This window comes from Mus caroli, chromosome 3 (genome assembly GCF_900094665.2).
Source record: "Mus caroli chromosome 3, CAROLI_EIJ_v1.1, whole genome shotgun sequence".
Taxonomy (NCBI): domain Eukaryota; kingdom Metazoa; phylum Chordata; class Mammalia; order Rodentia; family Muridae; genus Mus; species Mus caroli.
In genome coordinates, this window is record NC_034572.1 from 82,516,622 (window position 1) to 82,531,806 (window position 15,185).

Consider the following 15,185-nt stretch of genomic DNA (forward strand, 5'->3'; position numbering starts at 1 on the left):
ACCTAGTGGGAACGACGAGGTACTGCCGCAAACTTCGAGCCCCGTTCAGGATCAGTGCGAGGAGGTGGGAAGATGAATAGCAGGTAGGCGTGGGTGTCGTCTATGCAACCCCTGGCTTAGTACTCTGCACTCACACGTAACGAGGATTCTGTGGAGGAAGCCGCACCATCTGTCCCTTCAGACGTAGCTGACCAGCGACCATACTCGACACTTCAGTATCCCTGCACAGAGTCTTTGAGAACAGGCTAAAGAGGCCTCCCCGTCTTGTACAGAGCCATTGTTGTGATGGAGAAACAGGCTCCCCAGGAGCGTAGATAACCCAAGGTCACACACCGTAGAGGAACCGCAAGGAGATCCAAGTCAGTTTCTCCGACCATAGCGAAAGGCGCTTTCCCGCCGCAGACGCGGAGGCCGGTGACCCGGCCCGACGACCCCCATGGGGATACAGGACGGACACGGCCAGGCGCCGCACGCGGGGGCCGCGGGAGGCAAGCAGGAAGCCAGAGTCCCGCGCGGGGAGCCCCTGGGAACACAGGCGCCGGCCACGTGACAAGAGACGCCGGCCATGTGACAGGGAAGCGCTGGCAAAGGCCCCCCGGTGCACGGTCACGCACGACGCACGTACACACGCACGGAAGCGCTTCGAGCAGCGAGGCGAGGGCCTAGGGTCACATGTGGAGGGTGACAGGCGCGGACCGGGGGGCGGGAAAGACGCGCGGATCACGTGCCGGGGGCCGGAGCTCAGAGGTCACGTGAGGCCGGAGGCGGGGCCGCCGCGGAGGGGGAGGGGCGCGCGGCTTCCGGCGGCCGTGGGGGGGTGGGCCGGCGAGCGGAGGGGGCCTGTCCCGGAGGTGGCGGCGGCGCCATCTTGGCGAAGGGGGGATCAGGAAGTGCGGACCGCGGCGGCGGCGGAGCCCGGAGCGGAGGCCGGAGGCTCCCGGCCCGCCGGCCCCGGAGCGGAGCGGAGCGGAGGATGCAGCAGCCGCAGCCGCAGGGGCAGCAGCAGCCGGGGCCGGGGCAGCAACTGGGGGTCCAGGGGGCGGCGCCGGGGGCCGGGGGCGGCCCGGGAGGGGGCCCGGGGCCAGGGCCCTGCCTGAGGCGGGAGCTGAAGCTGCTCGAGTCCATCTTCCACCGCGGCCACGAGCGCTTCCGCATTGCCAGCGCCTGCCTGGACGAGCTGAGCTGCGAGTTCCTGCTGGCCGGAGCCGGAGGGGCCGGGGCCGGGGCTGCGCCCGGACCCCATCTCCCCTCCCGGGGATCGGTGCCGGGGGACCCCGTCCGCATCCACTGCAACATCACGGTGAGGACCTCGCTTGCGCCACGCTGGGGGTCCCTTGTCTGGTGATCGAAATCACACCATACAACCTCCTGCTCTCGAAGGACCCGGAGGCCGGAGCCCCCCTCTTGGTGCTTGGCTCCTTCTCTCCAGGCTACACTTGTTTCTTCAGCTTGAGGTTCTGTGGTGCAGTCACAGTCTCTACTGTTGACCCCTGAGAGCAAGGGACACGGGAACATGTGGCCCCTCAACCACCTCCTCCTATGAATCCACCCACACCTCAGGTTTTATGATTTTGGCTCCTTCTGCTTACTCCTCCACAACTTTACCATGTCACCTAGAAATGGCCCATTCTTCTCCCCACCCCAACTCTAATAAGATTCCAGGCCTCTGCTGGAAGGACGTAGCCTGGAACTCAGCCAGGCTCCAAAATGACCCTTCTCAGTAGTTCTTTCCACTTATATGTACCCACCTGTAGGCTCCCTGCCTAGGCATCCCTCGTACAACCCCTCTTTGCTCCCTGAATTTCACCAAAGAATAGTGCCGTTCATTGGCCCCACGTTGGATCTCCTCTTACTAACTCTGGTGTAACTAGCCTTTAATTCCTCTTTTTGCCTTGGCTCGTAGCAGCTTTGCCACTTCCTCCCCACTCCTGGGGTCATGTCTGCTTATCCTAGGTGACTGTCACCTTTTCTGGTGGTGACAGCAATGTGTGTTTTCAGTGGCAGCAGTGCCATCGCTCCCCAGTAGGCATCATTCCATCCTAACTATCCTTGGTCAGGAGGCATCTTCCATGCATCCTGCCTTATTTTATTCCCCAGTGTCCCTTGAGGAAATTGTTGGGTGCAATTTTATAACAGCTGGTACTGCGCGATACAGTGCTCTCGTTGTTGGATAACACCCACTGTAATTGTCTTGTCCCTCCTGGATCACCTTTATCCATACTGGAAACGGGAGTTGCCTGGGGGGGGGAGACAGACGTGAATTTTGTGGTTCTTGGAGGCTTTGATCATTTTTTCATGGTGTTTTCTAGCCCTTTCTGCCACCAAACCAGGTCGTGGTTTGGTGAGGTAACTTTGGGAGTGGAGTAATAATGAGATTCTTGAGTTTTGATGGGGCCTCATCTATCCCAGCTGAGGCTTACCTCACCAAGCTAGGACCACCAGGAGTGGCTCAGTCAAGTAAAGATTGTAGCATCTTTGGTACTGTTTTTCCTGCAGCACTGGTTAGAGCTATGGCATCGCTAAGATCCCCAGTAGAAGTGGGTAAGGCTTCCTTGGCATGTGTTGAAACATCAAAGATTGGATTTTGCTAAGTGGATTCACTTACGGGTAGGTTTGCCTCCTCCAGCTGCTTCCTTTCGGTTGCCAGAGGCCATCTACTATCTTTGTCTTTGGGGGTTTTCAGCTGCAGTGCCCATGGCCCCTCTAAAAGAAACTTGGCCTACACTGGCCCTCTTGCCTTGGGCAGAGGAGGGAAGTCTGTTCAGGCTCCTGTGGCATGGTGGCCCAGGAATGCTGGGAATGCCAGTAGCATAGGCTCTGTTCTCCCAGCCCATGCCTGGGCTCAAGATGAGGGCAGGTCCCTGAGGGAGCGGTAGGGAGAATGGGTCTTAGAGGGGCTCTGGGGGTGGGGGTAGATCTTGCAAATGCCCTTTTGCTACTAGCTTTGAAGACTATTTTATTTTAGTTCCTTCTCCCCTGGTGGCTACAAGCCTGCATTTTTCACATCAGTGTGACTGTTATGAGGTGATCTTCCCTCCCCTGAGTTTGGAAACACTGAAGGACTCTGGCGTGGTGTGGGAGAACTTGGAGTGTGGCAGGCAGGCAGGACAGTAGAGCCAGAGCTTCCTTTACTGTCTTCAGCTTTCCCTGGTTTGTACTCTGAGAGGAAGAGAGTCCAGAGGTTGCTTCTTGGGTATGGTCCTTCCAGGCTAGTTTTCTAGGGAAGCTGAGGTTATAAGTATAGGGCATGGCGGTGGGAAGAAAGGAACCAGAAGTCTTCAGAGAAGAAGGAAGGCTAGGCAAAAACTGGTTTCTCGTAAAGTTTCTCATTGTGACCACTCTCCCTGTTTCCCCTCAGGAATCATACCCTGCTGTGCCCCCCATCTGGTCGGTGGAGTCCGATGACCCTAACTTGGCTGCTGTCTTGGAGAGGCTGGTGGACATAAAGAAAGGGAATACTTTGGTGAGGGGGGCAGTGGGGAGGAATGTGTGTGTTCCTGAAGAGGCTTCAGCAACTAAGGTTCCCTGTGAGAGGCAGCTAGTTTTGAAAAGTGGGTGGTGCCCCAGGTGGAATGTCTTGGACCTGACTTCTTAGGAGAGTTGCCTACTGAAGCCAGAGGGGGCAGAGTCCTATAGCAGCTCCAGGATAGGTCCACTAGGGAAAGTCATTCCTATAACCACAAGGTCCATCCAGTGTAGAGAACCAGCCACCATTTTGAGATCTAAGCTAAAAGCTCATCCATGCAGCTATCCAGATTGTAGTAGGAAAGACTTATTTGATGTCTCCCCACCCCAGCTCTTGCAGCATCTGAAGAGGATCATCTCTGACCTGTGTAAACTCTACAACCTCCCTCAGCATCCTGATGTGGAAATGCTGGATCAGCCCTTGCCAGCAGAGCAGGTATGCAGCTGAGGAATGGGCTTTGGGTCCTGTGGCCGTCACCCCAAAGAGTGCTTAAGAAATACTTGGTAATTGAAACGGAGCTGCAGTAGCTCCTTCCCACCCCCACTGCTCCCAAACACACATGTGATTCTCAGCCGCTTTCTTCTCCAGATGAGAATCTAGCTAAATGGGGCACTACTCACTGCTTCTGTCCTATCAGAACTCAGCCTCAGGGCCAGCATCCCGAGGGTTGAGATGAGGAGGGAATTTTATTATTGTAGCAATAGCGGTTGGTAGCTATTGGAAACCCAGGCCCTTTGCTTAGGACCAGAAATGCACTAGAGCTCTAGAGAAGAGCAAATGAGAGCGGGTGCTGAGGAAAGGTAAGTTGGGCTTTGCAGAATAGATGACAAAAGCAGCTATGGCATGTGGTCGGGAGAGAATAATTGACTGGTATCAAAGTCATCCATCCCTTGGGCTCTTGCTACCACTCAGACCTGGCTGGGGGAGAAACTGGCATCTTTATGGGCAGTGCTCAGCTTCCAGACCTTCAGGGCCAGAGGATAGGTCAGATGCTGCATTCTAGCACCCACTGGGTCTGATCTTCGTCTTTGCCTCCTTCTCCACTGCAGTGCACGCAGGAAGAAGTGTCTTCAGAAGATGAAGATGAAGAGATGCCTGAGGTAGGCTTACTACTCAAGATGGCATTGGCAAGAAGTGCTTGTCATCAGTATGGGTCATTTGATATTAATAGCTCCAGCTTCAAACTGGGGAAAGAAACAATATCAATAGGATAAAGACTGACTGACCTGCTGTAAAGGAAATCACCGTCTGGATCCATTCTTTGAAAGCATTTAGTTGCCAGTGTGTTAAAACAAGTAAATACTGGACAAACTTAATCTCAGGTGGCTTCAGGAATCGTGACAGACCCTAGTTTGTATCCTGATTGTCCTAGTTGGGGACTTTTATTTATTCTCATTAGGTTACAGTTTTCTCATTTATAAAATAGGATTCTGACTAGTATCACATGGTAGTTTCAGATAATAAATAGTGTATAGTGCACCTGACAGAATCTTTAAAAAAATATAGATACTGTGTTCTCATTTTTATATGTATGGATGTTTTTGCTGTGTGAATATCAATGCACTACATATGTGCAGTGCCTGTGGAGGCCAGAAAAGGGCATCAGATCCCCCGGGACGGGTATTACAGGTGGTTGTAAGTCCCTGAGAGGGTGCTGGGAACCAGTTTTCTAGAAGAGCGGCCTCATAACTGCTGAGCCATTTCCCTAGTTCCTATTGATTTATTTTTGTGTAAGCCAGACTGGCCTCACACTCACTTGTGTAGTCGGGGACGGCCTGAGTTGATCCTATTGCTTTTACATCCTAAGTGCTAGGACTGCAGACATGTGCCACCCAAGCTTTAGGTAGAATGTAAATCACAGTTACCCTTCATAGCCAGATAGAGCTTATTTCTGTGAAGTCTCCTTTGACTGGAGAATTAATAAAATTTATTAGTGAAATTAATGAAAATTAATTCACTGGATCTCAGCTTTTCTATGATAAGTGAAGATAACTATAGAAGAATAAATACTTTATAAAGTAAGCTGTTGTATGTTGCCCCTAGTACAGAATGTCTTGTTATAAGGTGTCGCTGATCATGTTGTTTCCTATCACTGGGCCCATACTCTTGTGACTTTGTACTGATCTTCAGACCCACAGTGGGCAGGTGATCCCTGAAACCTAGTCCTTCCTCGAGATGTTCAGCCCTCTGCCACGCCCACAGCACCTGACTGTGGACCTGAGGTTGCCACAGTGTGGCCTCTGCTCAGCGAGCTGCTTGTTCCCTCAGAGCAGGGGGGAATAAGGAGCTAACTATATTGTTAAGTTGTACTATCTCTTGCTTTGGCCCACCTCATTTCCATCTTAGCAATGAGTGCTTCCAGGGACCTAATTCTGGTCCTGCTCTTGTAGGAAGGAAAAAAAAAGATTATGGTCTAGTTTGCTTTTTTCTCATTTTTTAAATGTGTTGTAAGACAGGACAACTTTGAGGAGTCAGTTCTGTCTACCATGTAGGTTCCAGGGATAGAACACAAGTTATCAGCCTTCTGAGCAAGCCACTGAGCCACCTAGCTGGCTCCTAGTTTTCTCCTTTAGGCCTGGGGTCCTAAGGACTCCTGGGTGAGAGTCTAGCCTAGTAAAGCAAGCTTTTACTTTTCCTTCACCACTGCAAGCCAGTCATTCATCTAGAAATTGGAGAGTTTTCTGCTGCCAAAGGAATTTTAGGGACAGTTGGAGCAGGGTTTTCCTAGGGACAAGAAGACAGTCCCTTTCTTGGTCCTCTTTGTAGCTCTGCTGCTGTGGTTTAGGAATTTAGAAAGGAAAGAAAATTACCTTGGGAGGCCAGACTTGACATAGACCTTTAATTCAGTACTCAGGCCTTTAATTCAGTACTCAAGGGTCTGAAGCAGTATAATCCCTGCAAGTTTGAAGCCAGCCTAGTCTACATAGTGAGTTCCAGGACAGCAAAGGCTACACAGCAAGACCCTGTCTAAAATAAAAGCCAGGTGCACACCTGCATCCATAACACTTGGCAGGTGGAAGCAGGAAAATTGGGATTATCCTTGCTATATAATGAGTGTAAGACTAGTCTGGGCTATATGAAACTTTGTTTCCAAAAACTAAAAACAAACTTGCCTTAATAGGGCTGAGCTGTTTTCTAGAACTGGGAAATTACTACTAAGACCATGGGGGGGAAGGGGGGCTTGGGGCTCTGGGACAAGTGGACTGAGGAAAAGTCTGTCCACTACTTTTGTGGTGACATTCCTTTGCACTCCTGCCTCAGGATACAGAAGACCTAGATCACTATGAAATGAAAGAGGAAGAGCCAGCCGAGGGCAAGAAGTCTGAAGATGATGGCATCGGAAAAGAGAACCTGGCCATCCTAGAGAAAATTAAAAAGAACCAGAGGCAAGATTACTTAAATGTACGTGCCTTGTAGTGAGGCAAGGCAAAGGGTTGTTGGGTACTGGCTGGGGAGTGGCAGGCCACTGCCCATCAGTATGGAGAGCCATCTCCTTTATTGGATCTGTCCAGTCCTATCCCTAGTCCAGACTGCCTTAAGGTCTACCCACCAGACTAAGGAATAATGGTGTTTCCCCTCCTTCCCAGGGTGCAGTGTCTGGCTCGGTGCAGGCCACTGACCGGCTGATGAAGGAGCTCAGGGATATATACCGATCACAGAGTTTCAAAGGCGGTGAGTTCGCACAGGGGCTGCACAGGAGTCCCTCAAAAAGGACACAGTATGAAGATGGAGCAGTGGGGAAAAACACTTGCCACCAAGTTTCAGGACCTGAATTCAGTGTCCAGTCCCACATGACAGAGCCTCTACTTCATACCCATACACGTGTAATAAGCATATTAATGTAATTATTTTTAAAAGGATACAGTATGCTGGTAAGGACTCCCTGAGAATTTCTAAGATCATACAAATGCTTATAAACTTTTCAGACAAGGATTAGAACTCCTCACGGCATGGGTTGGTGCATATCCAGAAACAAACCTGGACCCTTTGAGGGGTTTTTGTTGGTGGTGGTGGTTTTGAGGTTTGGGGGTTTTTTGTTTGGTTGGTTGGTTTGGTTTGCCGAGATAGACTTTCTCTATGTAGCCCTGGCTGTCCTGGAACTCACACTGTAGACCAGGCTGGCCATAAACTCAGAGATCCACCTACCTCTGCCTCTACCTCCTGAGTGCTAGGATTAAAAGCTGCACCACCACCCAGCTTGGGCCTTTTTCTTGAGGGAGGGAGGGATCTGCCCCTTGGTCCAGACCCATCTTACTGAGGCCATCGCCTCCTCTCCTTTCAGGAAACTATGCAGTCGAACTCGTGAATGACAGTCTCTATGACTGGAATGTCAAACTCCTCAAGTGAGTGGCAGCTCTGGGATGAGAAGGGTTGAGGGAGCCACATGAGTGGAGTGACTGGTGGAGCCCCAGGGCCAGTCCTGTCCCTTTCAGTGTGTTGTGGGATCCCAGGAGCAGGTGTGGGCAGTGGAACCCTCGGGAGGCTGCTTGGTCAGGCTGGCAGGCTGAGCCCAGAGTCGTTGCTTTGTAGAGTTGACCAGGATAGCGCTTTGCACAATGATCTTCAGATCCTGAAGGAGAAGGAGGGAGCAGACTTCATCCTACTTAACTTCTCCTTTAAAGTAAGACGGCCTGTTTTCAGTGTTCTGTCCCCGGCTGAGCCTTCCCTGTCTGCCTCTAGTCTTGTGAGGATGCTGGCCTCCCTTCCCTAACTGTTACCTGCCTCTCTCTCAGGATAACTTCCCCTTTGACCCACCGTTCGTGAGGGTTGTGTCTCCAGTCCTCTCTGGAGGGTGAGTGGCTGGGCAAAGGGAATAGGCCGTTCTGGTGCAGCAGGTGTGGAAGGGATTGGACCTCTGGCCAGGCACAGCTGACTAACCCCTCCCTCTTCTGCAGGTATGTTCTGGGTGGAGGTGCCATCTGCATGGAACTTCTCACCAAGCAGGTGAGCCTGTTTCACTCTCGGCCATTGGCCTGGGTGGGGCTGGCTGAGCTTTAACCCCATTGGTTAATGGGGTGGGGGAACAACCATAGCCATAATATGGCCCTTTCGTTGCACTAGGCATAGCCTGTACCCAGCAACCTAGGCGGACAGGTGGTGACTGTACTGGGAGTAAAGGGACCCTTCTGTAAAGGCAGCCTCTTGCCTGGAAAGGTGCTGAAGGTGTCTCAGGAAGCTGTATCCTGACTTCCTGCTTTGTCCCTGCCGTGCCCCAGGGCTGGAGCAGTGCCTACTCCATAGAGTCGGTGATCATGCAGATCAGCGCCACGCTGGTGAAGGGGAAGGCACGGGTGCAGTTTGGAGCCAACAAAGTAAGGACCCTGGGACTGTGAGAGCCAAGTACAGTTTAGGCCACCAGCCAGCTAAAGCTGCCTTTTAGGGTCAGAGGGAGGGCATTGGCCCCAGGGGCATCCTCAGATGTTGGGGTGGCACAGGTCTGGGAAGGGATATCGTGTGTGGTGTATCCTCAAGGTCTTCCCAGGCAGAGATGGTTGGTTCTAGAAGCTGTGACTCCTGGCTGGGTCCCTGGGTGACAGCCTGCAGGTGAGGGACTGTAGGTTGCAGATGGCCATGACCTGATCTGATGGTTTTCTCTCCCCAGTCTCAGTATAGCCTGACGAGAGCACAGCAGTCCTACAAGTCCTTGGTGCAGATCCATGAAAAAAACGGTGAGGCTGGCCCCAGGCCAGGCCCCACTCTAGTCAAGTGCAGGGGCCTTCGTGGTTTCTGAGCCTTCCTGTCTCCTGGTCCATTGTCTGCCCGGTTCTCCAGAAGTCTGGAGTACTCTGTCACTCTTCTTCCCAAGAAGTGACCAGCAGTGGGGTTTCTGGTGGCCTGGGCACTGTCCCCTGCGTCACCCTCTGCAAAGCCCATCCAGTTACTGCCCTAGGTGGGCTCACCATTCTCCCTCCCTTACAATACCCTCTGGGTAAGCCGCCTCTACTCCCCTACACAGTAGCCTTCCTAGCATCTGCTTTCCTGGAACATGGAGGTGTCCTCAGGGATTGATTGGGACAGGTGAAGTTGGCCTGGGCCTGCCCCTCACTATGCTGGTTTGTGTTTTGTTTGTTTGTCTGTTTGTGCAGGCTGGTACACACCCCCGAAGGAAGATGGCTAGCCCTGGAGTCTCACCCTTCCTCCTCCCCAGGCACCACTGGACCAATTACCTTTGAATGCTGTGTTTGGATCTCACGCTGCCTCTGGTTTCCCCCCTCATTTTTCCTGGACGTGATAGCTCTGCCTATTGCAGGACAATGATGGCTATTATAAACGCTAAGGAAAAACAACAACCCACAACACACACTGAACTGTCTCAAGTACTCAAGACTGACTACAGACCAACCACCTCGCTGGAACCCTTGCTAGCAGGCATTCTTATAAAGAAACTCTCAAGCCTCCTTATATTGCTGGAAACTCAGCTGTGCTCCAGACTAGAGCCTCCTTACCTATGCTATGGGTTTTTAATTTATTTTCTCTTATTTCATGTACACTGCTTTTTTTGGTTACAGTGTATGATGGATGTGTATGAAAAAAATGTATCTTTGGGAAAACAATTACAGTTTGTTAATTTGAAGATGCTGGTCTTGACTCATCTTTATTTTTATTCCCACATCCCCTGACTGCTGGGTGGGGGGAGGGTTGCCAGGCCCACCATGCTTTGGTAGCAAGGAGAAGCTGCAGAGAGGCTGCAATTTGCTGCTAGCACAAGAGAAAGGCCAAGCGGAAGCACTCTTCAGATCTGACCCTAGATTTCTCCTGAAGGCCTCTGGAGCAACCAGTGCCTAAACTCTTTGGAACAGTCTGGCTTGCTGAACTACAGCGCAGAGGCCCAGAAACGTCCTGATCACTAGTACCTCTTTGTACTAATCTCCATTTTTGAAATTTCCAAGAAAAAGATGAGACTTGAGTAGCTGCTTCATGAACTCCTTTTAAATTGAGTGGGGTGGTGCCCTGGCTCCTGGATGCATGAGGTTTCCTCTAATCCCAAGCAACCTGCTGAGCGGCTGTAACTCACTGGTTCCCTGCCTTCCTGTCCTCTCTTCTCACCTCTCATCTGCTTTATTAGATTATCTAAGAAAAGACTTGAACTTTGGATTCTTTCTAGCCATTCCCAAGTTGTGGGTCTACTGGAAACAGTAGCTCAATGTGGTTGCATTGTGTAGTGGGACCTCGGCTCAGCTCCAGGAACTGCACGGCCGGGGAGAAGTCTGCAGAGCCACAGCTACCCGTGATAGACCTGTTGTTGTGAGACTGCACGCAGTACATGGAGCCTGCATCTCCCTCTTTGAGCTCGCTGTGGGAACACCTGCCTGCAGACTGGAGGAAGACTGAAGTGACAGAGGCAAGGGACAGCCAAGCCAAGTCCTGGAGCTTAGGAAGCCCAGCCCTGAGACCGTTGCCTGGATGTTTGCTAATGCTTCTGAGATGGGCATTTGAGTTTGGCCATCTTCCCCCATTCCCCATCTCTTCTAGGGATTTGAATGTCTTGCTGCTTTAGGGGGATGGAGAGTTCACCAGTCCTACTTGATGCTGCTCTAATTCTGCCTACACCCACCAGGTTAGGGGTGCTAATACATGGTGAGGTTGAGACACAGAGGATACAAGGGGAATAAGTCATTCCATAGAACTGAAATCTATCTCATAGCCTGTAAGGCTTCCTTCTGAACTTAACACCAGCCAGGGCTGGCATGTAGATTGTGTTTTTAGTAACGTGTACTGTGAGCTGTCCTCTGTATAATGTATTTTGTAATGTATTTTTCTCATCTACCAAAGGATGAATCAAATAAAGTTATTTAAATAGTTTGGCTCTAATAAACTTATTTAAAGAAACCATGGGTTCATGTCCACTTGCTATGATGGAAAATGCCAGGTTCTGGGAACTGTAACACCAGCTCTTGACAATCCTCCATTTTCCTTACCAACCCTTTTCTAACAAAATTTTAAGTTTAGGCTTCTCAAAGTTACATGCATTTAAAGGGGCAGATTTCTTCTCCGCAGTCGGAAAAGCAAGGAATTTGTATCTCTGACCCAGGTAACTTTGCCTGGCTTGGAGCCCACAGCCTAGGGGCTGCTTTTCGGTTTCCATGCCACAGTTTAGAGGGCAGGACAGGGCAGCAAGCAGTAGCCAAGAGAAGGTATCAGTCACCCCATGCTTGAGCCATGACAACCTTTATTTGCTGGAGTGATGGCTCACTAACTACATGCGATACCAAAAAACCTAGGCAAGGGCCCTTCCAACCAAGTCTGCCCCGGCATCCAAAGATAAGGAAAATTTGCTCAGCTGCCTCAGGCTTCTAACCTAATGGAAGCTTACTATTTTTGGCTCAAATGTTTATGCCAGTTTAGGAGACTAAAGACACCTGACAAACAAGATTTTACCCTTTGCAAAGATGAGTAAAGGCAAGACAGAAAGCAACTCCTTGCTGGAGCTTCAAGAATGAATGGCTCTCGGGGTAGTACAGGCAGACAGAATGAGCCAGGACACCTCATCAAAGTCTTCACACTTCAGGGCATATGGCTAGATGAGAAGGGAAGTCAGATGGCGGGTGCACACACACACACACACACACACACCCCAGTCCCCGATTCCGGCTAGATGAGAAGGGAAGTCAGATGGCGGGTGCACACACACCAGTCCCCAATTCCAGGGAGACCCACAGAATCCTGGCAGTGGCTGGGTAGACTCGGGACAGTCAGCTCTCAGAAGCACCAATGATTTCCCCCGGGGATTTAATGGACACCTGGTGTGAATTCAAAATTTCTGCAAAACAAAACACAAACCTTGGGGCAGGTGGTGGCAGAGGAGGGAAGCAGAGGCTCTGGCGGCAGACCAGCTCCCCAACAAGTCTCTGCTAGCTTCTGGTAACTTCCAGCTCAGGGATGTGGAGGGTGAAGGCTGCAGCACTGGGAAGCAGGGCTGGGGGCAAGGCAGGAGCAGGCATGAAAAGAGGCAGCCCTGGTCCTGCTGCTCAGGCCATTACAGCTCTCTAATAAGAACATCTGCTGGGGCTAAAATGTTGTTGCCATGGAAAGAGAGCGCTTAGGGGCTGGAAGATAATGGGGAACCAGACAAAAAGTCACCTTTCCCCAGACCTTGGCTCTGCCCTCCCACCTCCAAACTCTGGCCTATTAGTAAGAGTGAGACCGGTTCTGATTAGGACCCGAGGAAGTCCCTCCCTAGGATGCCATTTCTAAGCTATGAAATACCAGGAAGGCCCTTTCACTTTCACCCACTTGACAGGAGGAATGATCCCCTGGGGTGGCTTTCTCAGCGGCTACTGAAGACACAACTGGGCTGGGCACTCGGGCTCTCCTGGCAGCTGTTCTTTGGATCAGGAGGCTCCCTTCTGGGCCACCTTCCAAAATCCAGAAGCAGAAGGTCAAGAGTCCTTGCTGTTCCTCCCTAAGCGTGGCAGTAGGCTCTTTCCATGCAATGACCCACGATGCCCTCTGGGTGGAGCTCCCTGACCACTGGGCACAAGCCTGCCAGCCTCCCAGGGTAGCCTGAGCCCAGAGCTTCGCCCTCTGCCTCGACACTGAGAAGGGGCAGGGCAAGGATGGGGGGGCCTCTGTGTTTCTGGAATGTGGAAACTGATGTCTTACCATCGGGATCTAAAGAAACAGTGTGACAGATGCCCCCCAATCCAGTGTTTCACCCTCTATTCACTTTCATCTAGAGCAAAATCTGTTCCCAGAGAAATTGTAAACAGAGCTAGAAGCCTGGAATTGTTGTTCTTTTAGGGACTCTAGTGGAAGCAGAGATGGGAAGTCTCCCTTACCCACTAAGAACTAAGCAGCAGTGACATTCCTCAGGGATACTGAAGCTCCACGCTCCGCTCCGGGGACAGGTGTGAAAAGCCATTACTCAAGCAAGCACTCTACTGGCATGGCTGCTGCTAAGGTGAGAAGAGGTCAGAGCCAGAGGCTGACGGGAGCAAGCTAGGCCCGGTCCTGAAATGTTGGCACCTCCCGTCCTCTACGCAGGAGAAGATGGAAGACAAATGACCTTCCTCCAACATGAATGGCTGAGGTGCGATGGTCCAGAAGTCAGTCATTATTGCCCACACTGCATGGGATCTGCACAGGGATGGTGGACAATCGCCCAGTGAAGATGACCACAACTCAGCGATCTGCTTTCTCTAGCAACAGGAAGGAAGAAGAGAGACAGGCTATGGCACTTGGTCCTAGGCACAGCAGCCCTCAGTAAAGGGATGGGAATCTTAGGAACATGACACCCTTGTTCCCAATACCATCCCTCAGTCATGCACATCACTGAGGTACAAATGGGTTGGTGGCCCTCCTGGGCTCTCCAGGGGAGCTTCAGCTACTCTTAGGGAGATTAGTAGGGCTCCTGTCGCAGGGCACCTGCAGAGATAGAGGTGTCATGCAGATCTGGCTCACTGCATTCACCCTTCCTGAGATGACCTGCTGTTGCGAGTGTTTAGCAAACCACTTTGTGCTCCCGACTGGTTGCACATGGGCACTGCCCAAGAGCTATCTGGATTCGCAAACACACACACACACACATTAATATGCCTTGACTATCTTAATGGCTGGGCTTTTCTTTTTGTTTTTTGTTTTTGCAAAACAGGGTTTCTCTGTGTAGCCCTGGCTGTCCTGGAACTCACTTTGTAGACCAGGCTGGCCTCGAACTCAGAGATCCGCCTGTCCCTGCCTCCCAAGTGCTGGGATTAAAGGCTCGTGCCACCACCGCCCGGCTGGCTAGGCATTTCTAATCTTTTCTGGTGCTAGCAAACACTCTCCTCTGGTACTCCTAAGTTAACATCATTTAAAATCTATATTTCATCTTTGCTACCGCAAACACAACTGGGGAAGTGGCCTGTGTGGCCACTTTCCCTGATTCTCACATGTCGGCACCTTTAGGACTGGTCCTTTATTCTTCCCAGTCCTGGTGATCTCTGCTTCCTCTCTCCCATTTCCTAACCTGTGCCAATCTCAAAGTCCTGCCTCAGTCCACCTGCCCAGCCACTGACTGTTGGCTCTTTATTGATTGATCAAAAACCAACTGAATCAAGGACGTTCAGCGTTTGGACACGCAGATTCCTGATTTGGGGGGCCCCGGTGAATTCAAAGCATTAGAACCAATCCCCAACAGTCTGCCCGAACATGCCAGTTCTATTCAGCACCCTGACAGAGGCTGAGGATCGGTAACCGTTCCTGGGGAGCTCAGCCCTACAGCTTGGGGCTTCTGCCTGGCAGAGCTCTACCTGGGGAACTACATGTGTGCCCCAAATCATGAGGGCAGTGTGGGTGTGGGGGACGCTGGTGAGAGGGCCATCCCCTTCCCTCCACAGAGACCCCAGGAGTGCCAGCTAGTTCAGGTCCTTTAGAAGCAGCCTCAAGAAGGAGCCAGGAGCCAGGGGAGTTCAGGGGGTGAATTATGGGGCAAAGGAGACGGCCGAATGGGATCAGGCAATGGGGTTGTGCCAACCTCTCCACGGTTTGGGCCAAGACAAAACCCCAAGAAACACAATGCATGGCAGAAGAAAGGAGGCCCAAGGCCAGGGAGAAACCCTGAAGGGGAAGAACTCAGCAAGCAGGTACATCGTGCCTCCTTAAGGAAGAAGTCCTCCCCAGGTGAATTTTGAGCCTGCTACAATGGCTGAGCTTTTCGGAATGACTCAGTTGTGAGTTGCGGGCAGCACAGGATGTTTATGCTTAAGGTCCTGAAAGACCCACAACGTGAGGACTCCCCCAC

The 15,185-nt window shown here is 51.6% G+C and overlaps 1 protein-coding gene across 1 annotated transcript; it reads left to right on the forward strand.

Moving 5' to 3' along the window:
- The first annotated feature begins 814 nt into the window (after positions 1–814).
- Ube2q1 (ubiquitin conjugating enzyme E2 Q1) lies at positions 815–11,269 on the forward strand. Its single transcript, XM_021158190.1, has 13 exons — positions 815–1,300; positions 3,359–3,463; positions 3,797–3,901; positions 4,516–4,566; positions 6,728–6,868; positions 7,054–7,138; positions 7,749–7,809; positions 7,997–8,087; positions 8,200–8,258; positions 8,362–8,410; positions 8,683–8,778; positions 9,069–9,135; positions 9,553–11,269. The coding sequence occupies exons 1-13, from the start codon at positions 974–976 to the stop codon at positions 9,582–9,584; spliced, it is 1,269 nt and encodes a 422-aa protein (XP_021013849.1). The 5' UTR covers positions 815–973; the 3' UTR covers positions 9,585–11,269.
- Positions 11,270–15,185: the final 3,916 nt, after the last annotated feature.

Excerpts from the sequence above, each read along its gene's own strand:
- Ube2q1 (XM_021158190.1), top strand. The coding sequence starts at position 974 with ATGCAGCAGCCGCAGCCGCAGGGGCAGCAGCAGCCGGGGCCGGGGCAG. Across the intron at positions 6,869-7,053 it reads AGAGGCAAGATTACTTAAAT|GGTGCAGTGTCTGGCTCGGT; the intron begins GTACGTGCCTTG and ends CCTCCTTCCCAG. Across the intron at positions 8,411-8,682 it reads TGGAACTTCTCACCAAGCAG|GGCTGGAGCAGTGCCTACTC; the intron begins GTGAGCCTGTTT and ends GCCGTGCCCCAG.